This window comes from Mustela nivalis (genome assembly GCF_964662115.1).
Source record: "Mustela nivalis genome assembly, chromosome: 1".
NCBI lineage: Eukaryota > Metazoa > Chordata > Mammalia > Carnivora > Mustelidae > Mustela > Mustela nivalis.
Window position 1 is genome coordinate 185,976,724 of NC_139020.1, and position 18,581 is coordinate 185,995,304.

Sequence of the window (18,581 nt, forward strand, 5' to 3'; positions counted from 1 at the left end):
TTTTGTGAGATTAAGAGTCTCTTAAGGTTTGAAAAGACATTTTATTTATAGTCATCTTTTTTCATGTGAACCAGATATTCTCTGTATTTGGAATGCTATGCCCCAATGTTATACCCATTGTCAAGGCTAGATTAAAACCATTAGAAACCAGCCCCACGCATTGAATCTCACGGCATCCTGCCATATGCAACTCAAAGTAATAACAATAAACTAAAATAAATGTAAGGGAATCCAACAAACTCTGATTTTTTTTCCCCCCCATAGGATCGCTTCACTGGTTTTCTTTCTTTCTGTTTTTAATTATTAGGTAGCAAATTATCTCAAAACAAAAAGATTGCTGCTCCCACTTCACTGGTCTTCCAAACACATTGGGCACTCCAATCCTCAATAGATGCTTTAAAAATATTAGTTAATTGATTCAGTAACACTCTCCTTCCCACTTGCTGAAGTATTTGGCTCTTTTCACAGAGAGAGTCGAGTAAGACTGCAATTAGATCTTGTGCAAATACTATTGACTGGTTTGCTAATGAGTGTTTAATAGTAAACAGCCTTTGTCTCTGTGATGTTTGCTAGGTCCAGCCGCAGACTCATTTCAATGAAATTTCTATTTGTGTTTGTTTTAGAAATGTGGTTTATTTTTATATTTGTCAAATGTAAGCTTTTTGTTTTCATTTTACAAATAGTATTGATATTGCCATTAAGGATCAAACTTGTTTATCTGATGTGATACAATATTCCACTTGAATTTAACAGAAAGTGGAAATGAGATTCAGAACCATGATGATGGCATGGCAATGAATAACTTGAATATATTTAACTAAAGATTTTGTTGAGAAACCGCCGGGGAATGAAATTAGTTCTCCCCTTTTTTTCAAGTTCTGAAGCCAGTTCAGTCCAGGCAGACGCTCACCAATAATTTTCCATGTTTAGAGTTATTCACCAATTTATAAATTTATAGATTGCAAATCTTAATTAGAAAGCTCATTTGACTAATGACATAAATTAAAAGAAAGTGCCATTTCTACCTATTAATTAACTTTGAAAATTAATAGTCATCACTGTGCTAATGAGTCTCTGGAAATTACCATTATATCTATAGTGATCCTGATATTTTTTTTCTATAGCAGCTAGTTTGTTGGTAAGAGCTTCTTTCTAGTTTGGTGTGAATACGGGCATTATGAAATCATTGCGTAGTTAATATTAAGATTTGAGTCACAGGAAATAATGTGGCTAAATTATTTACTGTATTCACTAGTAAACTTTAGATTCTTGGGATGCCTGCTTCTGGGAAATCTAATCCTCTGATGCAAAGGTCCCCAATCAAAGGATCAAGATTAATACTCTCCTTGGGAGAGCTCCAAGTTCATTACTCCTCCCTTTTTCCCTCCCCCTTCATCCTTGGGCAGTGGAGAAGCTAGGGTTTCTTTCTCCATTCTCCTCCAGGATCCAATTGCTTCCTGGTCAGTACTGGTCTTGTTCAATTCTCTTTGGATTACAAGTGACAGACACCTAGGTCAAACTGGCTTAAGCCAAAAATGAGATTTATCTGCTCAAGCAACTTAAAAGGCCAGGAATAGACCTGGTTTTAGCTGTGGCTGGATCCAAAGACTCCGGAGATGTCAGCAGGATGGGTATCTTTCTCCCCACCCCTCAACTTTGTTCTTCCCTGTGTTGGTTCTCTGCCTGGGGAAGAACCTGGCGGCTTCAGGCCATGCCCTACCAGCTTGGCCACTGCAGAAGTGAAGAGAATACTCTTTGTGGAGAATCCCAGCAAAAGGCCCTAGGTCACTTGGTTGGGCTGGCATGGGTCATGTCTGGAGCCATTCACCATGGATGGAGGATGAACTAGACCAGGGGATCAAGGCTAGGACAGATATCACCTCTGGGTACGGTGAGCAGGCCCAGCCATATTGGAACCCTCTGTAGTGAGAGTGCAGTGATTTCTCATTGAGAAATGAGGGTCCTTTATACCAGAAGAAGGGGATGTATTTGCTGGGCAGGCAAAACCAATGGATATCCTTCTACATACATGTCCAATCTCTCTCTCTCTCTCTCTCTCCCTCTCTCTGTCTCTTACACACACACACACACACACACACACACACATTCCACTCCACCATACCACACCTTCACATCCCAGTTTGCTAACGGTAATATTTTTAAACAACTTTTTCTCAAAAAGTTCTGAGATGACTCTACTAGAAAAAGTTGTTTCAGGCATCGGCTTTGTTTTTCCAAAGCAATAATGTTTTTTCAACATCCTAGAGTAGTAAAGAAAATTTTTTTAGATAAAATGAATAAATAGGCTCTGTTCTTTTTCCACCTGGGCCCACCCAGCCCGTTTGAACCCCGCTGGCCAGCATTAGCATCAAGCCACTTGGGCATGGGACCTGAGCTGGGCCAGGGTAGCGGGAGTTTATTTTATCCCTTCCTGGTGGCCCTGATTGTCAAAGCCGATCAAGCAGGGCAGCAGATTAATCCTTTAATCTCTTGCATCCTGGCTTTGAGGGCTGGGTGCTGAAGTGGGTGCTCGGAGATCTGGGAGATCTGACCAAGTGACATCCCATTCCCACAGCTACAGTCTTGAGATGGCAAAGAGTTAATCCATGTCTACGGGGCCCCCACACCTTCCCTCTCAATGCTTTTGAAACAAATGTCTAAAACATAAGCCATCCTACCCTGCATTCTCACCCTCACTCCCCATCTCCCTGCTTCATTTTGGTTCCTTTGCATGCCAGTCCTGGCATCAGAGAAAAGAGGTGGATAGAAAAGATTTACAAAACTTTTCACACTCAGAGCTTGCCTGGAAGGAAACATGGGGGGTTGGTGGGAAGTGGGGATGTAGAATGAGGCAGAAGATGTACAGACACCCATTTTAGAATGCTTCTGCTGATATCTAGGCTTCGCTGGTGAAACTGCTCTGATTCAGTTTGTTTCAGTTTATTTTGTTCTTATCTAATATCTAACAAAGTCTTAGCTGGCTTTGTTTTTGTTTTAAAATAATATTTATTTATTTATGAAAGATTTTTTTTTAAATTAATATATAATATATTATTTGCCCCATGGGTACAGGTCTGTGAATCATCAGGCTTACACACTTCACAGCACTCACCATAGCACATACCCTCCTGGTTTTTTTTAAATTAACTTTGCTGTTATAAAACAGAATTTTGTAGTTGCTAACAACAAGGACTGACCAAGTGGGGGAGGAGCAAGATGGCGGAGGAGTAGGAACCTAATATCCTCAGGTCCCGGAGTTCAGCTAGAGAGTTATCAAACCATTCTGAACACCTACAAACTCAACAGGAGAGAGAAGAGAAGAAGAGCAGCAATTCTGTGAACAGAAAAACGACCACTTTCTGGAAGGTAGGACGTGTGGAGAAGTGAATCTGAGGTGATATATGGAAAAATAGACCAGGGCGGGAGGGGATAGAGTAGTGGAGCACAAAATCAGACCGTTAGAAAATCTTTTAGAAGTCTGCTCCATGGAGAGACATTTCTCCAGAGGCTCAGCGGGGATGCAGCCCTTGTGGGGACAGTGTGGTCTTGGGTCCTGTGGGGTCACAGAAAGATGGGGAGGTATCTGAGTGTGGCAGAGCTCCCAGGTATTGGAGGGGGGAAGCTAGCTGCAAAGACGAGGCCAAGGTGGGGGTGCTCAGCCTGGGGTTTCCTTCAACTATGATCCGCAGCACAGTCGGGCCACTGCTCTTCAGGCAGGGACCCCACAAGTGGCAGATCTGGGGAGACCCCCTCTTGCTCCATTGGGAGGAGTAGCATGGAGGGCTCTACAGGCATCTGCTGGGTTTGGAGACTCCAAATGGGGTCATGCGCCAGAGATAGAAACGCTTGGTCACAGGCTGGGTGAGCACGGAGTGCTACCAGAGACCAGGGAGACAGGAGGGATTGGCTGCTTTTCTCTGAGGGCACACTGAGAAGTGGGTCCCTGAGCTCTCGACTCCTCCAGGCCAGAGATTGGGAGGCTGCCATTTTGATTCCCAGCCTCCAGAGCTCTACCAGGGAAGGTGTTCAGGAAACAAAAGCTCCCAAGAGCGAACCCAAGCAGATTACTTAGCATGGCCCCTGGCAAGGGCAGTGCAATTCCACCTCAGACAAAGACATTTAAGAATCACTGCAAGAGGCCTTTCCCCCAGAACATCAGCAAGAACATCCAGTCAAGACCAAGTTTACTGATCCATGAGTACTGCAAAACTCTAGCACTAGGGGACAGCACATAGAATTCATGGCTTTTTTTTTTTTTCTCATGATTCTTTAGTCTTTAAAAATTAAATTTTAAAAATTTTATTTTTTTTCTTTTTCTATTTTTTTTTAATTTTTCCTCTTTCCTATTTTAACCATCATCTTACCAATATATTTTTAAAAATCTTTTTTATTTTAATTTTCATTTTTATAGTCATATACTATCCCTTCATTGTATTTCACCTTATTTTTGGTATATATTATAAGTTTTCCTTTCTTTGAAATTTTGGGATACAGTTTCTTCTAATAGACTAAAATATACCCTAAATCTGGTGTATTGCTTTGTTCTAGTCTCCTGCCTGATCATTCTCTCCTCCTTTTTTTTTTTAATTTTTTTCTTTATTTTTCAATCAACTTATCAATTCCTTTTTTAAAATCTTTAAAAATTTTCATCTTGGGCGCCTGGGTGGCTCAGTGGGTTAAGCCGCTGCCTTCGGCTCAGGTCATGATCTCAGGGTCCTGGGATCGAGTCCCGCATCAGGCTCTCTGCTCAGCAGTGAGCCTGCTTCCTCCTCTCTCTCTCTGCCTCTCTGCCTACTTGTGATCTCTCTCTGTCAAATAAATAAATAAAATCTTTAAAAAAAATTTTTTTCATCTTTATAGTTCTATTCCATCCCTTCATCATATTTATCCTTATTTTTGCATATATATATGTTTTTTCTTTCTTTAAAATTTTGGGAGACAGTTTCCTCTAACAGACTAAAATATATCCAAAATCAAGTGTGTGACTCTTCTGTTTACCAGCCTGATCATATTTTTTCTTTTCTTTTAGCCCCATTTTTGGACCTCTTCTGATTTGTTTAGTGTATATTTTTCTGGCATCATTGTTACCCCTTTAGCATTCTGTTTTCTCATGCATCTCTTCTTCACTGGACAAAATGATAAAGCAGAAAACTCACCCCTCAAAAGAGAACAAGAGGCAATAATGACAGCCAGGGATCATCAATATGGACATGAGTAAGATAACAGAACTAGAGTTCAGAATGATGATTCTAAATATATTAGGTAGGCTCAAAAAAAGCATAGAAGATACTAGAGAATCTCTGGAGAAATCAAAGAACTAAAATCTAACCAAGTTGAAATCAAAACAGCTATTCATGAGGTACGATAAAAAATGGAGGCTCTTACTGCTAGAATGAATGAGGCAGAAGAGAGAATTAGTGATACAGAAGACCAAATGATGGAGAATAAAGAAGCTGAGAAAAAGGGACGCCTGGGTGGCTCAGTTGGTTAAGGGGCTGCCTTCGGCTCAGGTCATGATCCTAGCATCCTGGGGTTGAGTCCCACATTGGGCTCCTTGCTCCACAGGGAGCCTGCTTCTCCCTCTTCTACTCTATCTGCCTGTGCGCGCGCTCTCTCTCTGACAAATAAATAAATAAAATCTTAAAAAAAGGAAAAAAGAATCTGAGAAAAAGACAAACAACTACTAGACCACGAGGGGAGAATTCAAGAAATAAGTGATATCATAAGATGAAACAATTTAGAACAACTGAGATCCCAGAAGAGGAAGTGTGGTGGGGGGGTGGAGAAGGTATATTGGAACAATTTATAGTGGTGAACTTCCCTAATTTGGGGGAGGAAACAGGAATCAAAATCCAAGAGGCACAGTGAACCTCAAAGTCAAAAATAGGCCAACACCATGTCATCTAATAGTAAAACTTACAAGCCTCAGAGACAAAGAGAAAATCCTGAAAGCAGCTAGGGACAATAAGTTTGTAACATACAATGGTAGAAATATTAGATTCACAGCAGACCTGTCCACAGTGATCTGGCAGGCCAGAAAGGACTGGCATGATATATTCAGAGCACTAAATGAGAAAAATATGCAGCCAAGAATACTATATCCATCTGGGCTGTCATTGAAAATAGAAGGAGAAATAAAAAGCTTCCAGGACAAACAAAAATTAAAAGGATTTGCAAACATCAAACCAGCCTGGTATTTACACTAAAGATACAAATGTAGTGATCTGAAGGGGCACATGCACCCGAATGTTTATAGCAGCAATGTCCACAATAGTCAAACTATGGAAAGAGCCTAGATGTCCATCAACAGATGAATGGATAAAGAAGATGTGGTACATATATACAATGGAATATTATGCAGCCATCAAAACCCCCAATCTTGCCATTTGCAACAATGTGGTTGGAACTAGACAGTATTATGCTAAATGAAATAAGTCAATTAGAGAAAGACAATTATCATGTGATCTCACTGATATGAGGTATTTGAGAAACAAGATAGAGGATCATAGGGGAAGGGAGGGAAAAATGAAACAAGACAAAACCAGAGAGGGTGACAAACCATAAGAGACTCTTAATCTCAGGAAAGAAATTGAGGTTTGTGGAGGGGAGGCAGGTGGCAGAGATGGGGTAGCTGGAGGATAGACATCAGGGGAGGGTATGTCCTATGTCAACTGCTGTGAATTGTGTAAGACTAATGATTCACAGACCTGTATCCCTGAAACAAATAATACATTATGTGTTAATTTTAAAAAATTAAAAAACAAAAACAAAACAAAACAAAACATGAACTGACAACTGGTTAAATTAAGCCATAATAATGATAATAATATAACAGCAATATAGCAACAGCAGCAGCACAAAAACAATAACAACAGCAATAAGTTATTAAAGGAAATAACCAAGCTACAGAAAAGAATAAAACTGAGCAGCTTAACCCCACAAAGCCAGGCAGCAGGATATAGTAGATACTGCATCGCTGGTATGACTCTCCTCCAACCCCATTCCGTTCTGGGGCCATCTCACTCTGAATCTGTGAATCTGATCCCCACAAGGAGAAGTCTTACCAGCTGACCTGAGGTTACAACCCACCCCATGGTGAAGGACATATTCCCATGACTGACAGTCCCACTGAGAGTGTGTGCTGTGGCAAAGACGTTCTCAGACTGAGGCACTGTGATTGGAAGGGGAAGGACCATTGGCAGGCATAAGCTGCAGGTGTCCTCACACTGGATGACAGAGCGTATTCAGTCTTTATGACTGACTTTTTTTTTTTTTTAATCTAAGTGAAGTAGAAGTCCGTTCATATCTTGCTATATTTCTAAAATGAAGCTATATATATTTTCCAATAAGCAAAACCATTTTAACTCCTCGGTGGCTTTAAAACAGATGTTTCCCTAGGAGAAGAGTGACTACCCATGGTAAACTTTTGTTCTCATGGGGAAAGTGGAGCAAGGAAGGAATTGGCAGGGGTCAGAGTGGTTCAGGAGGGTATGTTGTGTCTGCAAGAGGTGGGGTTGAGTTCTAGCTCCACTGTGCACTGGCTGTGGGACCACAACCAAGGCTGAGCCTCAGTTACTTTGTCTGTACAAGGATCTTCCTGCATGATTGTGGTCAGGATTAAATTACACACACACACACACACACACACACACACACACACACACACACTCTCTCTCTCTCTCGCTCTCTCTCACTCCTTTACCCTTAATCTGGCACCTGGAAAGTGCCATCATAAATATATTAGTTTGGAGGGGGAGGATGGTGCTTATTCACATCTGCTGCACATTAACAGTAGGAAAGAGTTGAAAATTCATAGAATCAATCCACTCCCTACTTTCAAGACCTGGGTTTGAGGTAGGGGAGGTACAAGGTCAAGGCTGGGGGCCAGGGTAGAGAAATAGGAAATGTATGGAACTGCTTTTGCTGCTAACCTACCACTGCCTACTGCTTCTAAAGTCCCAGATCTCTTCTAAAATTTGCCCCAGGTTCTTTTACTATTGGTAAAAGGTATCTTTTGAACCCAAAGGTGCATTTTATTTTAGAAACTGACATGCTCCTTGACTCAGTGAAGGTAAAATTTGTAATTTTTCCATGTAGGGAGAGGTGTTTTAAGTGATTGTAAAGTAAAATATAACATAAAAATGATAAATATGTACTACAGAAATTATAAAAAAAAAAGATGATGTAGAAAATGATTTTAGAAAAAATCTAAAGCACGTGGTCGGAAAAACCACCTATAATCCCGTCACTCCAGACAACCACTACTAAATGTTAGTATGTATCTTTTCAGGTATCTTTAAAGTGTCTATACACATAAAGATAGCTATTTGATTTCTAAATTAACATTATCAGGAGAATAACAAAAAAATACTACTAACCCACTTGTTTCACTTAGCACAGTAGGTTTCAGTTTCCTTCCTACCCTTGCAAAGTCACAGTTAGGACATATTCTCATCAGTTTTACTACCTGTACCGTTCTCAATCCAGGGTCATACTCCTATCCCCCAACTTCACTGTACCTCTACCATTAGAATTAACTGCTTTGACAATCTATCAGGACATCTTTTCGTTCTAATGAGAAAATATTATCTTTTTTTATGGCTTCATGATATTCTATTTAAAAATAATAGGTAGGTGCAACCACTCTGGAAAACAGCATGGAGATTCCTCAAAAAGTTTAAAATAGAGCTACCTTACAACCCAGCAATTGCAGTACTGGGTATTTATCCTAAAGATACAAATGTAGTGATCTGAAGGGGCATGTGCACCCGAATGTTTATAGCAGCAATGTCCACAATAGCCAAACTACGAAAAGAACCTAAATGTCCATTAGCAGATGAATGGATAAAGAAGATGTGGTATATATATATTATGGAATACTATGCAGCCATCAAAAGAATGAAATCTTGCCATTTGCGACGACATGGATGGAACCTAAAGGGTATTATGCTTAGTGAAATAAGTCAATTAGAGAAAGACAACTATCATATGATCTCTCTGATATGAGGAAGTGGAGATGCAACTGGCGGGGGGGAGGAGTAAGGGGGGTAAGAAAAGAATAAATGAAACAAGATGGGATCGGGAGGGAGACAAACCAAAAGAGACTCTTAATGTCACAAAACAAACTGAGGGTGGCCAGGGGGAGGGGTGTAGGGAAAGGGTGATGGACATCGGGGAGGGTATTACTATGGTGAGTGCTGTGAAGTGTGTAAGCCTGGCAATTCACAGACCTGTACACCTGGGGCTAATAATATATGTTTATAAAAAATTTTTTTTAATTAAAAATAAAAATCATAGCTGAATTTTATTACATTCAGTAGTAAATGTAATAAGCACCATTATATACACTATGTTCAGCAATTTTTTAAGATTTAAATTCAATTAACCAACTTGCAGTACATCTTTAGTTTCAGATGTAGTGTTCAATAATTTATCAGTTGTGTATAACACTAAGTGCTCATCACATCACATGCCCTCCTTAAGGCCCGTCCCCCAATTCTCCCCTCCCCCCCACCTATCTCCCCTCCTGCAACCCTCAGTTTGTTTCCTACAGCTAAGAGTCTCTTATGGTCCCCCACCCCCCCCCAACCCCGTGACTTCCCATTCTCTTTTCCCTCCCTTCCCTTATGGTCCTCTGCCCTGTTTCCTATATTTCACATATAAGTGAAACTATATGATAATCGTCTTTCTATGATTGACTTATTTAGCTCAGCATAATACCCTCCAGTTCCATCCTCATCAATGTAAATGGTAAGTATTCGTCATCTCTGATGGCTGAGTAATATTCCAGTGTGTGTGTGTATAATCATATCTTCTATTTATCTATCAGTGGACATCTCAGCTCTTTCCACACTTTGGCCGTTGTGGACATTGCTGCTATGAATATTGGGGTGCCGGTGGGGTGGTGCTATTTTTAACTTCTTGAGGAACCACGATACTCTTTTCCACAGTGGCTCTACAGCTTGCATTCCCATCAACAGTATAAGATACTTTCCCTTTCTCTGTATCCTTGCCATTTGTTGTTTTCTGACTTGTTAATTTTAGCCATCCTGACTGTATAAGCTGGTATCTTAGTGTGGTTTTGATTTGCATTTCCCTGATGCCAAGTGATATGGAACATTTTTTAATGTGTCTGTTGGCCATTTGTAATGTCTTCTTTGGAGAAAGTGTCTGTTCATGTCTTCTCCTCATTTCTTGACTGGATTGTTTGATTTTTGGCTGCGGAGTTTGGTAAGTTCCTTATAGATCTTGGATACTAGCCATTTATCTAATGTCATTTGCAAATATCATCTCCTGTATGCTGGGAGTTTTAGCTTTGTTAGCTGGTTCTTTTGTTGTGAAAGAACTTTTTTTCTTGGTGAAGTCCCAATAGTTCATCTTTTGCTTTTGTTTCCCTGGCTTTGGAGACGTGTCTAGCAAGAAGTTGCTGCAGCTGAGGTCAAAGAGGTTGCTGCCTATGTTCTCCTTCAGGATTTTGATGGATTTCTGTCTTACATTTAGGTCTTACATCCATTTTGAGTTTATCTTTCTGGGTGGTGTAAGAAAGTGGTCCAGTTTCATTCTTCTACATGTGGCTGTCCCATTTACCCAGTGCCATTTATATGCTCACCAGTTGATTTGCATTGGTTCAGTGAATCCTCATCTAAATCCTACATAGGGGTGTTGTTAGGATTCCCATTTGAAAGATGGGGTAGCCAGACCCCAGAAAGACTAAGTAACTTGGTCAGGTGACAAAGCCAGCAACTGGTAGGGTTGGGACTTGAATTCTGGGCTGTATGATACCAAAGTCTACTCTTCCCAATACCTGTGTACCATTCATTAGCAGCAACCAAATTGTTGTGGGTGTTTTTAACCTTATTTACTCTAAGTTCTAGGTATTTTTCTTATTTATGTCAGAATGACATTCTTTTTTAGAATGGGAAAGGATCAAAAAGTGGGAGCTGGTCCAACTTTACCCTGTACCCTGTACAGTCATTAAATACTGATATGTGTGTTTGTGTTTCTAAAACAACCTTGAGGTTGCTTGACTCTGGCAATAGAGGGAACGATTGATGGATGAGGTCAAGTCACTGAATTGACTGCCCTTCGCCATTCTGTATTTGTTTGTTTATCTTCCATCTCCCATTATGACCTGTCTGGGAAGTTGGCAGAGCAGCAGGAAGGATTTATGGATGTACTACATGGAACTGTGCCTAGGGTTGAAGTCTCTTGCAATAGCCACCAAAAAACAAAACAGGAAACAGAAACACCAGCTACAGCTCCCACTACAAATGGGTTTCCGGGGTGGTTTTAGAGACACCCAAGCACATCGGTACTCAGGTGCCATGTTCACTACAGGGTGAGGCTCGCCCAGACCCTGCTGACACTTCCCCTCTGACAGACCGAAAAGCTAAGACAGATGATGTGTCTGGAAAATTAGTTTTCTGCTGCCACTCTCTCTCCCCTTGGCTGTGTTGTCTCCTGTTTGGCACTTCATCTTTATTGTCTCCTCAGTTCCAGCCTCCTTCCTCATGCTCTTGTCATTCTACTCATCTCCCCTTATTCTGGAGCCTGACAGTCATATCTTATCTCTGGACAGATGAAGCCCTCTGTTTTTCCAACTCCTTTCAGTTTGATCTTTGTCAAAGAAGGCTGGCTGGATTAATCCCATGTGACAGCAAAGGAGGGTGAGGGTTCCAGAAGTTAAGTGACTAGGTCATCCACTAGTGGTTGAATAGATATTTGTTGAGTAGCTCTTTATACAAAGAAGGGTCTATGTGAAGCAGACAATGTGTGCAGCATCCACGGGTCACCCAGTCAGTTATGGATGCCAGCTAGGAGCAATGTCCAGCAACCTCATTTCTTACTCCTATTGTCATGTCCCTTGGAAAACCTAGCCTCTGTCCATTGTTTCAAGAGACTGGTATGATGTGCTTGCTTATTTTCCCTTCACCTTCTTGCTCCCCTCCAGATACAATCTCAATAGGGTCTCTGCTCTGAGACAGCTACTTTGTTCATGTTGTTCATTCACTCATTCTTAACACAGCACCAACTATGTGCCAGGCACTGTCTTAGGCACTCAGAAAAAGGATTGGGGAAAAAAAAATAGATGTAACTCCTGCCTTCCTGGGACTTACAGTCTAGCTGGATCTCAGATATTAACCAAATAGTCACAGAGACAAATGGCAGCTGTGGAAGGGCTTTAGGGGAAAGGAATATGGTGCTAAGAGCTTATAAGGGGGGCCTGCTCCAGGTTTGTGGGACACTGATAAGGACAGATGGGAGGAGAGTATAGGTGTTGATCAAATGTTTTAAGTCACTGATGTTCATTAGTGCTGACAACAAAGAGTTAACCCTTTTCCATCCCCACCATCATCATCACTCATTGGTGCTCCTGCAAGTGCCCCCTGACCTGGCCTCCTACCTATTCTCTTAGCCCCCATCAGGTTGGTTTTCCACTTTAAAGCCAGAAAATCTGAACTTGATCATGCCATGTCCTTGCTTAAAACCTTCAGTGACTTCCCAGTGCCCTTCAGATGAAGACCAGTATCCTAAATATGGCCTCCCATACCTTCAGCCATTCAGCTCCTTCCTGCCATTGGTCACACTCCACTCCTCACTGCCACAGACACAATGGCTCTGCCTATTTCCTCAGACACTCAGGGTCTTTACATATATTGTTTCTTCTCTCTGAAATACCCTTTCTTTTTTTACCTAACCATCATTTACATATCATTTTCCTCCAGGAAAGCTTTCCTTACTCTATACCAGAATAGATTCCTTGCTATAGACACCCATGGTCCCATGTACTTTCCCTTGTAAACACTTGTCCCAGATTGTAATAGTTCTATGGAAGTTTTAGGATGATGTCATGGAGGCATGAAGGCTGGATCCACATCTCTTTGCTTACCACTATATTACTGGCACCTAGCACAGTGCCTTCTCCCTAGTGAGTGCCCAAAGAAAGGAGGATGGATGTGATCATGAAGACTATAACTATTACAACCAAAAGGGCAACCTCCGTTTTTTGTCTTTTTTTTTTTTTTTTAGTTCAATTCTCTTCATGTACAACTAAGAAACTGGAGAACCAGAGAGGGGAGGTGACTTATCCAAGGTCATACAGCAAGTTAGTAGTAGAACTGGCCTGGGACCATAATTTATATATAGCTCCTGCCTCAATACAGAAACTTCCTCTCTTTGCCTTGAAACTTTCATGTTCTTTGAGACCTGGACCTGTAACTGAGATACAATATATCAGGTAGATGGAGAATCTGTCTGCATTAAACATTATAGATTTTCAGGAAAATTCTTTATTTCATTAAAGCTTATAAAGCCTGAGGATTTAGTTGAAGCTCTTTTTCTACAATTGATTTTTTAAATGAACTCTAAGGTCTCAACTGAGTACCAGTTAGTTTCCAGGCACAGAGAAGCAGACCCTCAGCCCTCCTTCTTTTTAAAATTAGATCATTAATCTGGCAGTAGATGGAGACCACCTTTCGAACATCTCTCCTCCCTGAGGATGGTTTTGTGATGAAGGAGGAGGCATTGAGATGTCCCCCAAGCACTGCTGTCTCCTGGCTAACAAGGGCATTTCCTGAAATCTGACAAGGGAGTGAACATTTGTTCTGCCTCTGGAAGAATATTTATGCACCTTCTGAAGTGTGGCCAGGACACAGCTCAAAAATGTCAGATGTTTCCTCTTCATGAATATGAAGGAGCAATTTCACCACCTTGTATTATACCCCAGAACCATGTAACTTGTGTACACGTCCACATGGTGGGCACTGGAGCAACAGTAAACTGTTCTTAATGGATGGCTTGGTCCCAGGGTGCAGGCAACACCAGCAGTTCTCCAGCAGACAGAAGAGGTTCTGCACCAGGCAGGCAAGACCCTTAGGGAAGGAAGGAACCAGGGTGAAGGAAAAAAACAAACAAACAAACAAAACAACCTTTGTCATCAGCCAGTTTGAGTTATCAAACTCTGAAGTCTTGGTTTTCAGTCTACAAGATGGACTGAATATGATGCCTGCCTTCCCTATTCATTTGCTTTCGAAGTGCCAGGCTCTATAGGAGAAGTGCATGACATTGTGGGGAACACGAAGGGCACAGCCCTAATGGAGTTCACATTTCAGGAAGGGACACATTAAATACATACTTACACCCCGTCCTTGTTCAATTTCAAGGGCGGTGAGTATCCTTGAGAGGATAGAATGAAATATAAATTGTGGTTAACATGTGTCAGACCTCATGCCATGTACTTTGCACTTAACAGTAACAGCCACGGTGGGGTTTTGGTCCAGGGTGACGATGTGGAAAGACCCTGAGCTCACCTCCTCCACAGGGACAAACCAAATCTGCACTTATTTATGGAGCAGTTCCTCCTGAGGAAGAACTGAGGGCTGACTGAATAGCTTATGTATGACAAAAGCTGAAGAGACCACACAAACCATAAGCGACAGGGACAGGGTGACTAAAGGGACTTGCACACCCAAAGCTGCCAACTGCAGAAGGGAGAGACCTACTGATGGACCCGGAGGGCACAGGAAAAAAGCCACAGTTTATTTTTTTATTTTTATTTTTAAAAAATATTTTATTTATTTATTTATTTGACAGAGAGAGAGAGAGAGAGAGAGATCACAAGTGGGCAGAGAAGCAGGCGGTGGGGGTGGGGTGAAGCAGGGCCCCGGCTGAGCACAGAGCCCAATGTGGGGCTTGATCCCAGGCCAAAGGCAGAAGCTTAACCACCTGAGCCACCCAGGTGCCCCAAAAGCTGCAGTTTAAAAGAGCAATGAGTTGGGGGAAATTGGAAGGGGAGGTGAACCATGAGAGACAATGGACTCTGAAAAACAATTTGAGGGTTTTGAAGGGGCAGGGGGTGGGAGGTTGGGGTACCAGGTGGTGGGTATTAGAGAGGGCACGGATTGCATGGAACACTGGGTGTGGTGCAAAAATAATGAATACAGCTATGCTGAAAATAAATAAAAAATAAATTAAAAAAAATAAAAGAACAATGAGAATACAAAGGGACTCGTCCTAGAAAGCCATCAGCTGGCCAGGGAGCTGGTGGAACTCTGGGTCAGAGAGGCTGGTGAGCCGTGGGTTCATACCCCTTACACATGACAGGAGCAGGGGTCTTGAAGCCATAGCACGCTTGTTGCCTCAGCAAGCGTAGGGCCCCTAGCCCACGCCAGCACCATTGGCCCCCCTGCAAGGTGGCCGCAGTCCTCTGTATACCCAGATACCTCTGGTTGGCGCTCACTAAAGCTCTAGCAGCTGCGACACAAGTACAGAGCACACCAGAACACTCTGTGGCCACACCACTTGAGCTCTGGGCAGCTTGCTTGGGCACCCCAGTGCACAGTGCTCCAGAACCTGATAGCCCATGCCCACATCTGCCCCAGCCCCTCCTCCGACCCCCCACGAGGGCACCCCCTGGGCGGAATGCTCCAGAAACCCCACTCCATGCCCACCTTGGTTCCAGTCACCCAAGGACCTGGGTTCCAGGTCTTGCATGTCCTGCATGGAGCAACTCAGCCAGGACCTCACCTCAGTTCTAGTCACCCCCTAGGGCACCCCCTGCAGTGAACACTCTGGGACACGCTGCCTTGTAAGAGTCAGTGAGATCATGGAGGAAAAGGAATGCTCATGCACTGTTGTGGAGAATGTAAACTGATGCCGTCACTTCGGAAAGCAGTGTGGAGGTTCCTCAAAAAATTAAACAGAAAAATATGATATGATCCAGTAAATCCACTACTGGGTATTTACCCAAAGAAAACAAAAACACTAATTTGAAAAGATCTCTGCACCCCTCTGTTCAGTGCAGCATTATTTACAGTAGCCAAGGTATAGAAGCAACCTAAGTGTCCATTGATAGATGAAAGGATAATGAAGATGTGCGGGGGGCTGTGTACATGGACACCCTTGAGAATATTACTTAGATATAAAAAAGAATGAGATCTTGACATGTGCTACAACATGGATGGACCTAGAGAATGTTATTCTAAGTGAAATAAGTCTGATAGAAAAAGACAAATGCTCTATGATTTCACTTATCTGTGAAGTCTCAAAGATGGAACAAATGAATAAATAAAAAGCAGAGATGGAACCATAAATACAGAGAACAAACTGGTGGTTGCCAGTGGAGAGGGGGTAGGAGATCGGCAAAAAATAGGTGTAGGGGAGTGGAAGATACAGGCTTCCAGTTAGGGGATGAAGAAGTCCTGGGATAAAAAGTAGAGCATAAGGAATATAGTCAGTGGTATTATAATAGCATTGTATGCTGACAGATGGTAGCTACACTGTGGTGAGTGTGACATAACATATAAACTTGTTGAGTCACTATGTTACATGCCTGAAACTAATGTAACAATGTATATTGACTATACTTCAATGTAAAAGATCAAAAAGATAATAATAACTGTAATAACAACCCATATGACATCACTATGGGCCACTTGTTAAAGTGGCTGTCATATTTGAATCCATTTAATCCTCATTTAAAAGTACCTATGATGTAGAGACTACTATTATCCCATTTTAGAGATGAAATACTGAGGTACAGAGAGGTTAAATTGATGAGGGAAACAATAACCAATAAGTGGCAGAGAAAGAACCCAAGTTGTTTGAGCAGAGTCTATGTAGTTTATGCTGCCTCTCATATCACTGTTCCAATGTAATCCTTTTAACAACCTGGTACGTACTACTATTATTTTCATTTTCCAGATATGGACACAAAATCAAAACATGTACGTGACTTCTCTGAGTTCACACAACTAGAGGCAGCATGCTGGTCCCTCCTGAGGTGCCCATAATGGTGGTCAGCCCAGCCCTCAGCCCTAGGAAACTGGTATTTCCAGGGCTGAATCCCTAATATATTTCCTGTCCCTGTTCTTGCTCAGGTGTTCCTGAAGAGTGACCGTGTAGCCCGTATGGTGCAGAGTGGGGGCTGCTCCGCCAATGACTCCAGGGAGGTCTTCAAGAAGCACATCGAGAAGAGGGTACGCAGCCTTCCCGAGATTGATGGCCTCAGCAAGGAGACTGTGCTGAGCTCCTGGATGGCCAAGTTTGATGCCATCTACCGTGGAGAAGAGGACCCCAGGAAGCAGCAGGCCCGGATGACAGCCAGTGCAGCCTCTGAGCTGATTCTGAGCAAGGAACAGCTCTATGAGATGTTCCAGAACATTCTTGGGATCAAGAAGTTCGAACATCAGCTCCTGTACAATGCATGCCAGGTAAGTTGCCTCTCTCTGGGGCCTGAGCTGTGACTAAGTAGGGTTACTTTATTACTTCTGTGTGCCCTAGGCACTGTTGTCTTCATGGGTCACTTCTTGATTAAAAAAATAATAATTAAAATTATATTTTACAACTGCATTGATAAAAATTTATTATAATCCAGGGAAGCATATGTTCATGCTTATCTTCTGGTTTTAAAAGAAATGAAAACATTTTTGTATACCCCTAAAAATCTTGTGGACCCAGGCACTGTATATCTCCTGTCTAATAGGTAAGTTGGTTTTATGATTATGGCCTGACTCCCATGTGTTGACAAAGCTAAAAGATCAAAACAGTTTTTTGTAAAAATGAGTTTGCCTTTAAAATATATGATGTTTACCAGTTGAGCAGTTTATACTTCCTTAGCTGGGGTGACAAATGGACTTAGCACCCCATCAGAAAGCTTCTAGAAGGTCTGGGTATATCATACCAGTATATTTGTCACATCATGAATTTCCAAGTGTATTTGAGGGGGCTAGCTGAGACTCTGCTTGGGCCCACTCAATGTGGGCCTGTATTTTCACTGGATCAGAGATTGTGGGAGTGAGATGCTCTACATCTTCCTATCCTACCTTTCCATTATTTATTCAACAAAAATTTATTGAGTGAGTGCCTACTTTGCAGTCTTTGCAAATTTTAGGGAGTATCACTAGGAAGCATTTTTAAAATTCCCATTCCCAGGCCCCAAAACCAAATCAGATTCTGATTCTGCATTTCAGGGCAGGGCTCAGGAATCTGCATTTTAGGCAAGGGCTAAACTGGTAGTTTTATTGCCCTTCTCCTTTTGAGAACCATTAACAAAACTCAACTGTGTTCCAGTTTCCCTAGGCTAAATCTGCTCTAAGGTAGGTCAAATTAAGACACTATAGTATATTGGCCGAGTTATGCCTTGCTGAGAATCAGACAGACAGAGGTAAATCCTAATATGACCTTCACTAGCTTTGTGGCCTTGGGGAGTTAGTTAACCTCCTCACATATGAGCTTGGGATGAAATTGTTGTAAGGATTCAATGTGGATAAAACCCAGAGCAACAGGGGACACTTTATAAACGGTGGCAGTTAAAATATAGTCAGTCTATCAGAAGAGGCAAAAAGTCTACAGAACAGTGCCATAAATGCTTACCATAAGAATTACAAGATTTTGAGGCTTACTTCTTTTTGTCTTCATGGCTACCCTCTAGTTCAAGGCTCCCGCAACTCTTACCTAAATGGCCACAGTGTCTACCCAGCTGGTGACCCTACCTCCTCTCTTGCCCCACAATAACATGCCCACCACACAACAAGTGCAAGCTTTTTAAAATATAAATTGGATCATGTCTTTCTTCTGTGTAA

The 18,581-nt window shown here is 41.9% G+C and overlaps 1 protein-coding gene across 20 annotated transcripts in view; it reads left to right on the plus strand.

The window, feature by feature from the left end:
* CADPS (calcium dependent secretion activator) overlaps nucleotides 1–18,581 on the plus strand; it is a 469,696-nt gene that overhangs the window by 104,771 nt on the left and 346,344 nt on the right. For all 20 annotated transcript variants that reach the window (XM_082727404.1, XM_082727406.1, XM_082727407.1 and 17 more), the window contains exon 3: nucleotides 16,878–17,210. In XM_082727404.1, coding sequence (XP_082583530.1) covers nucleotides 16,878–17,210 — 333 coding nt within the window. The remainder of the gene's footprint in view (nucleotides 1–16,877; nucleotides 17,211–18,581) is intronic.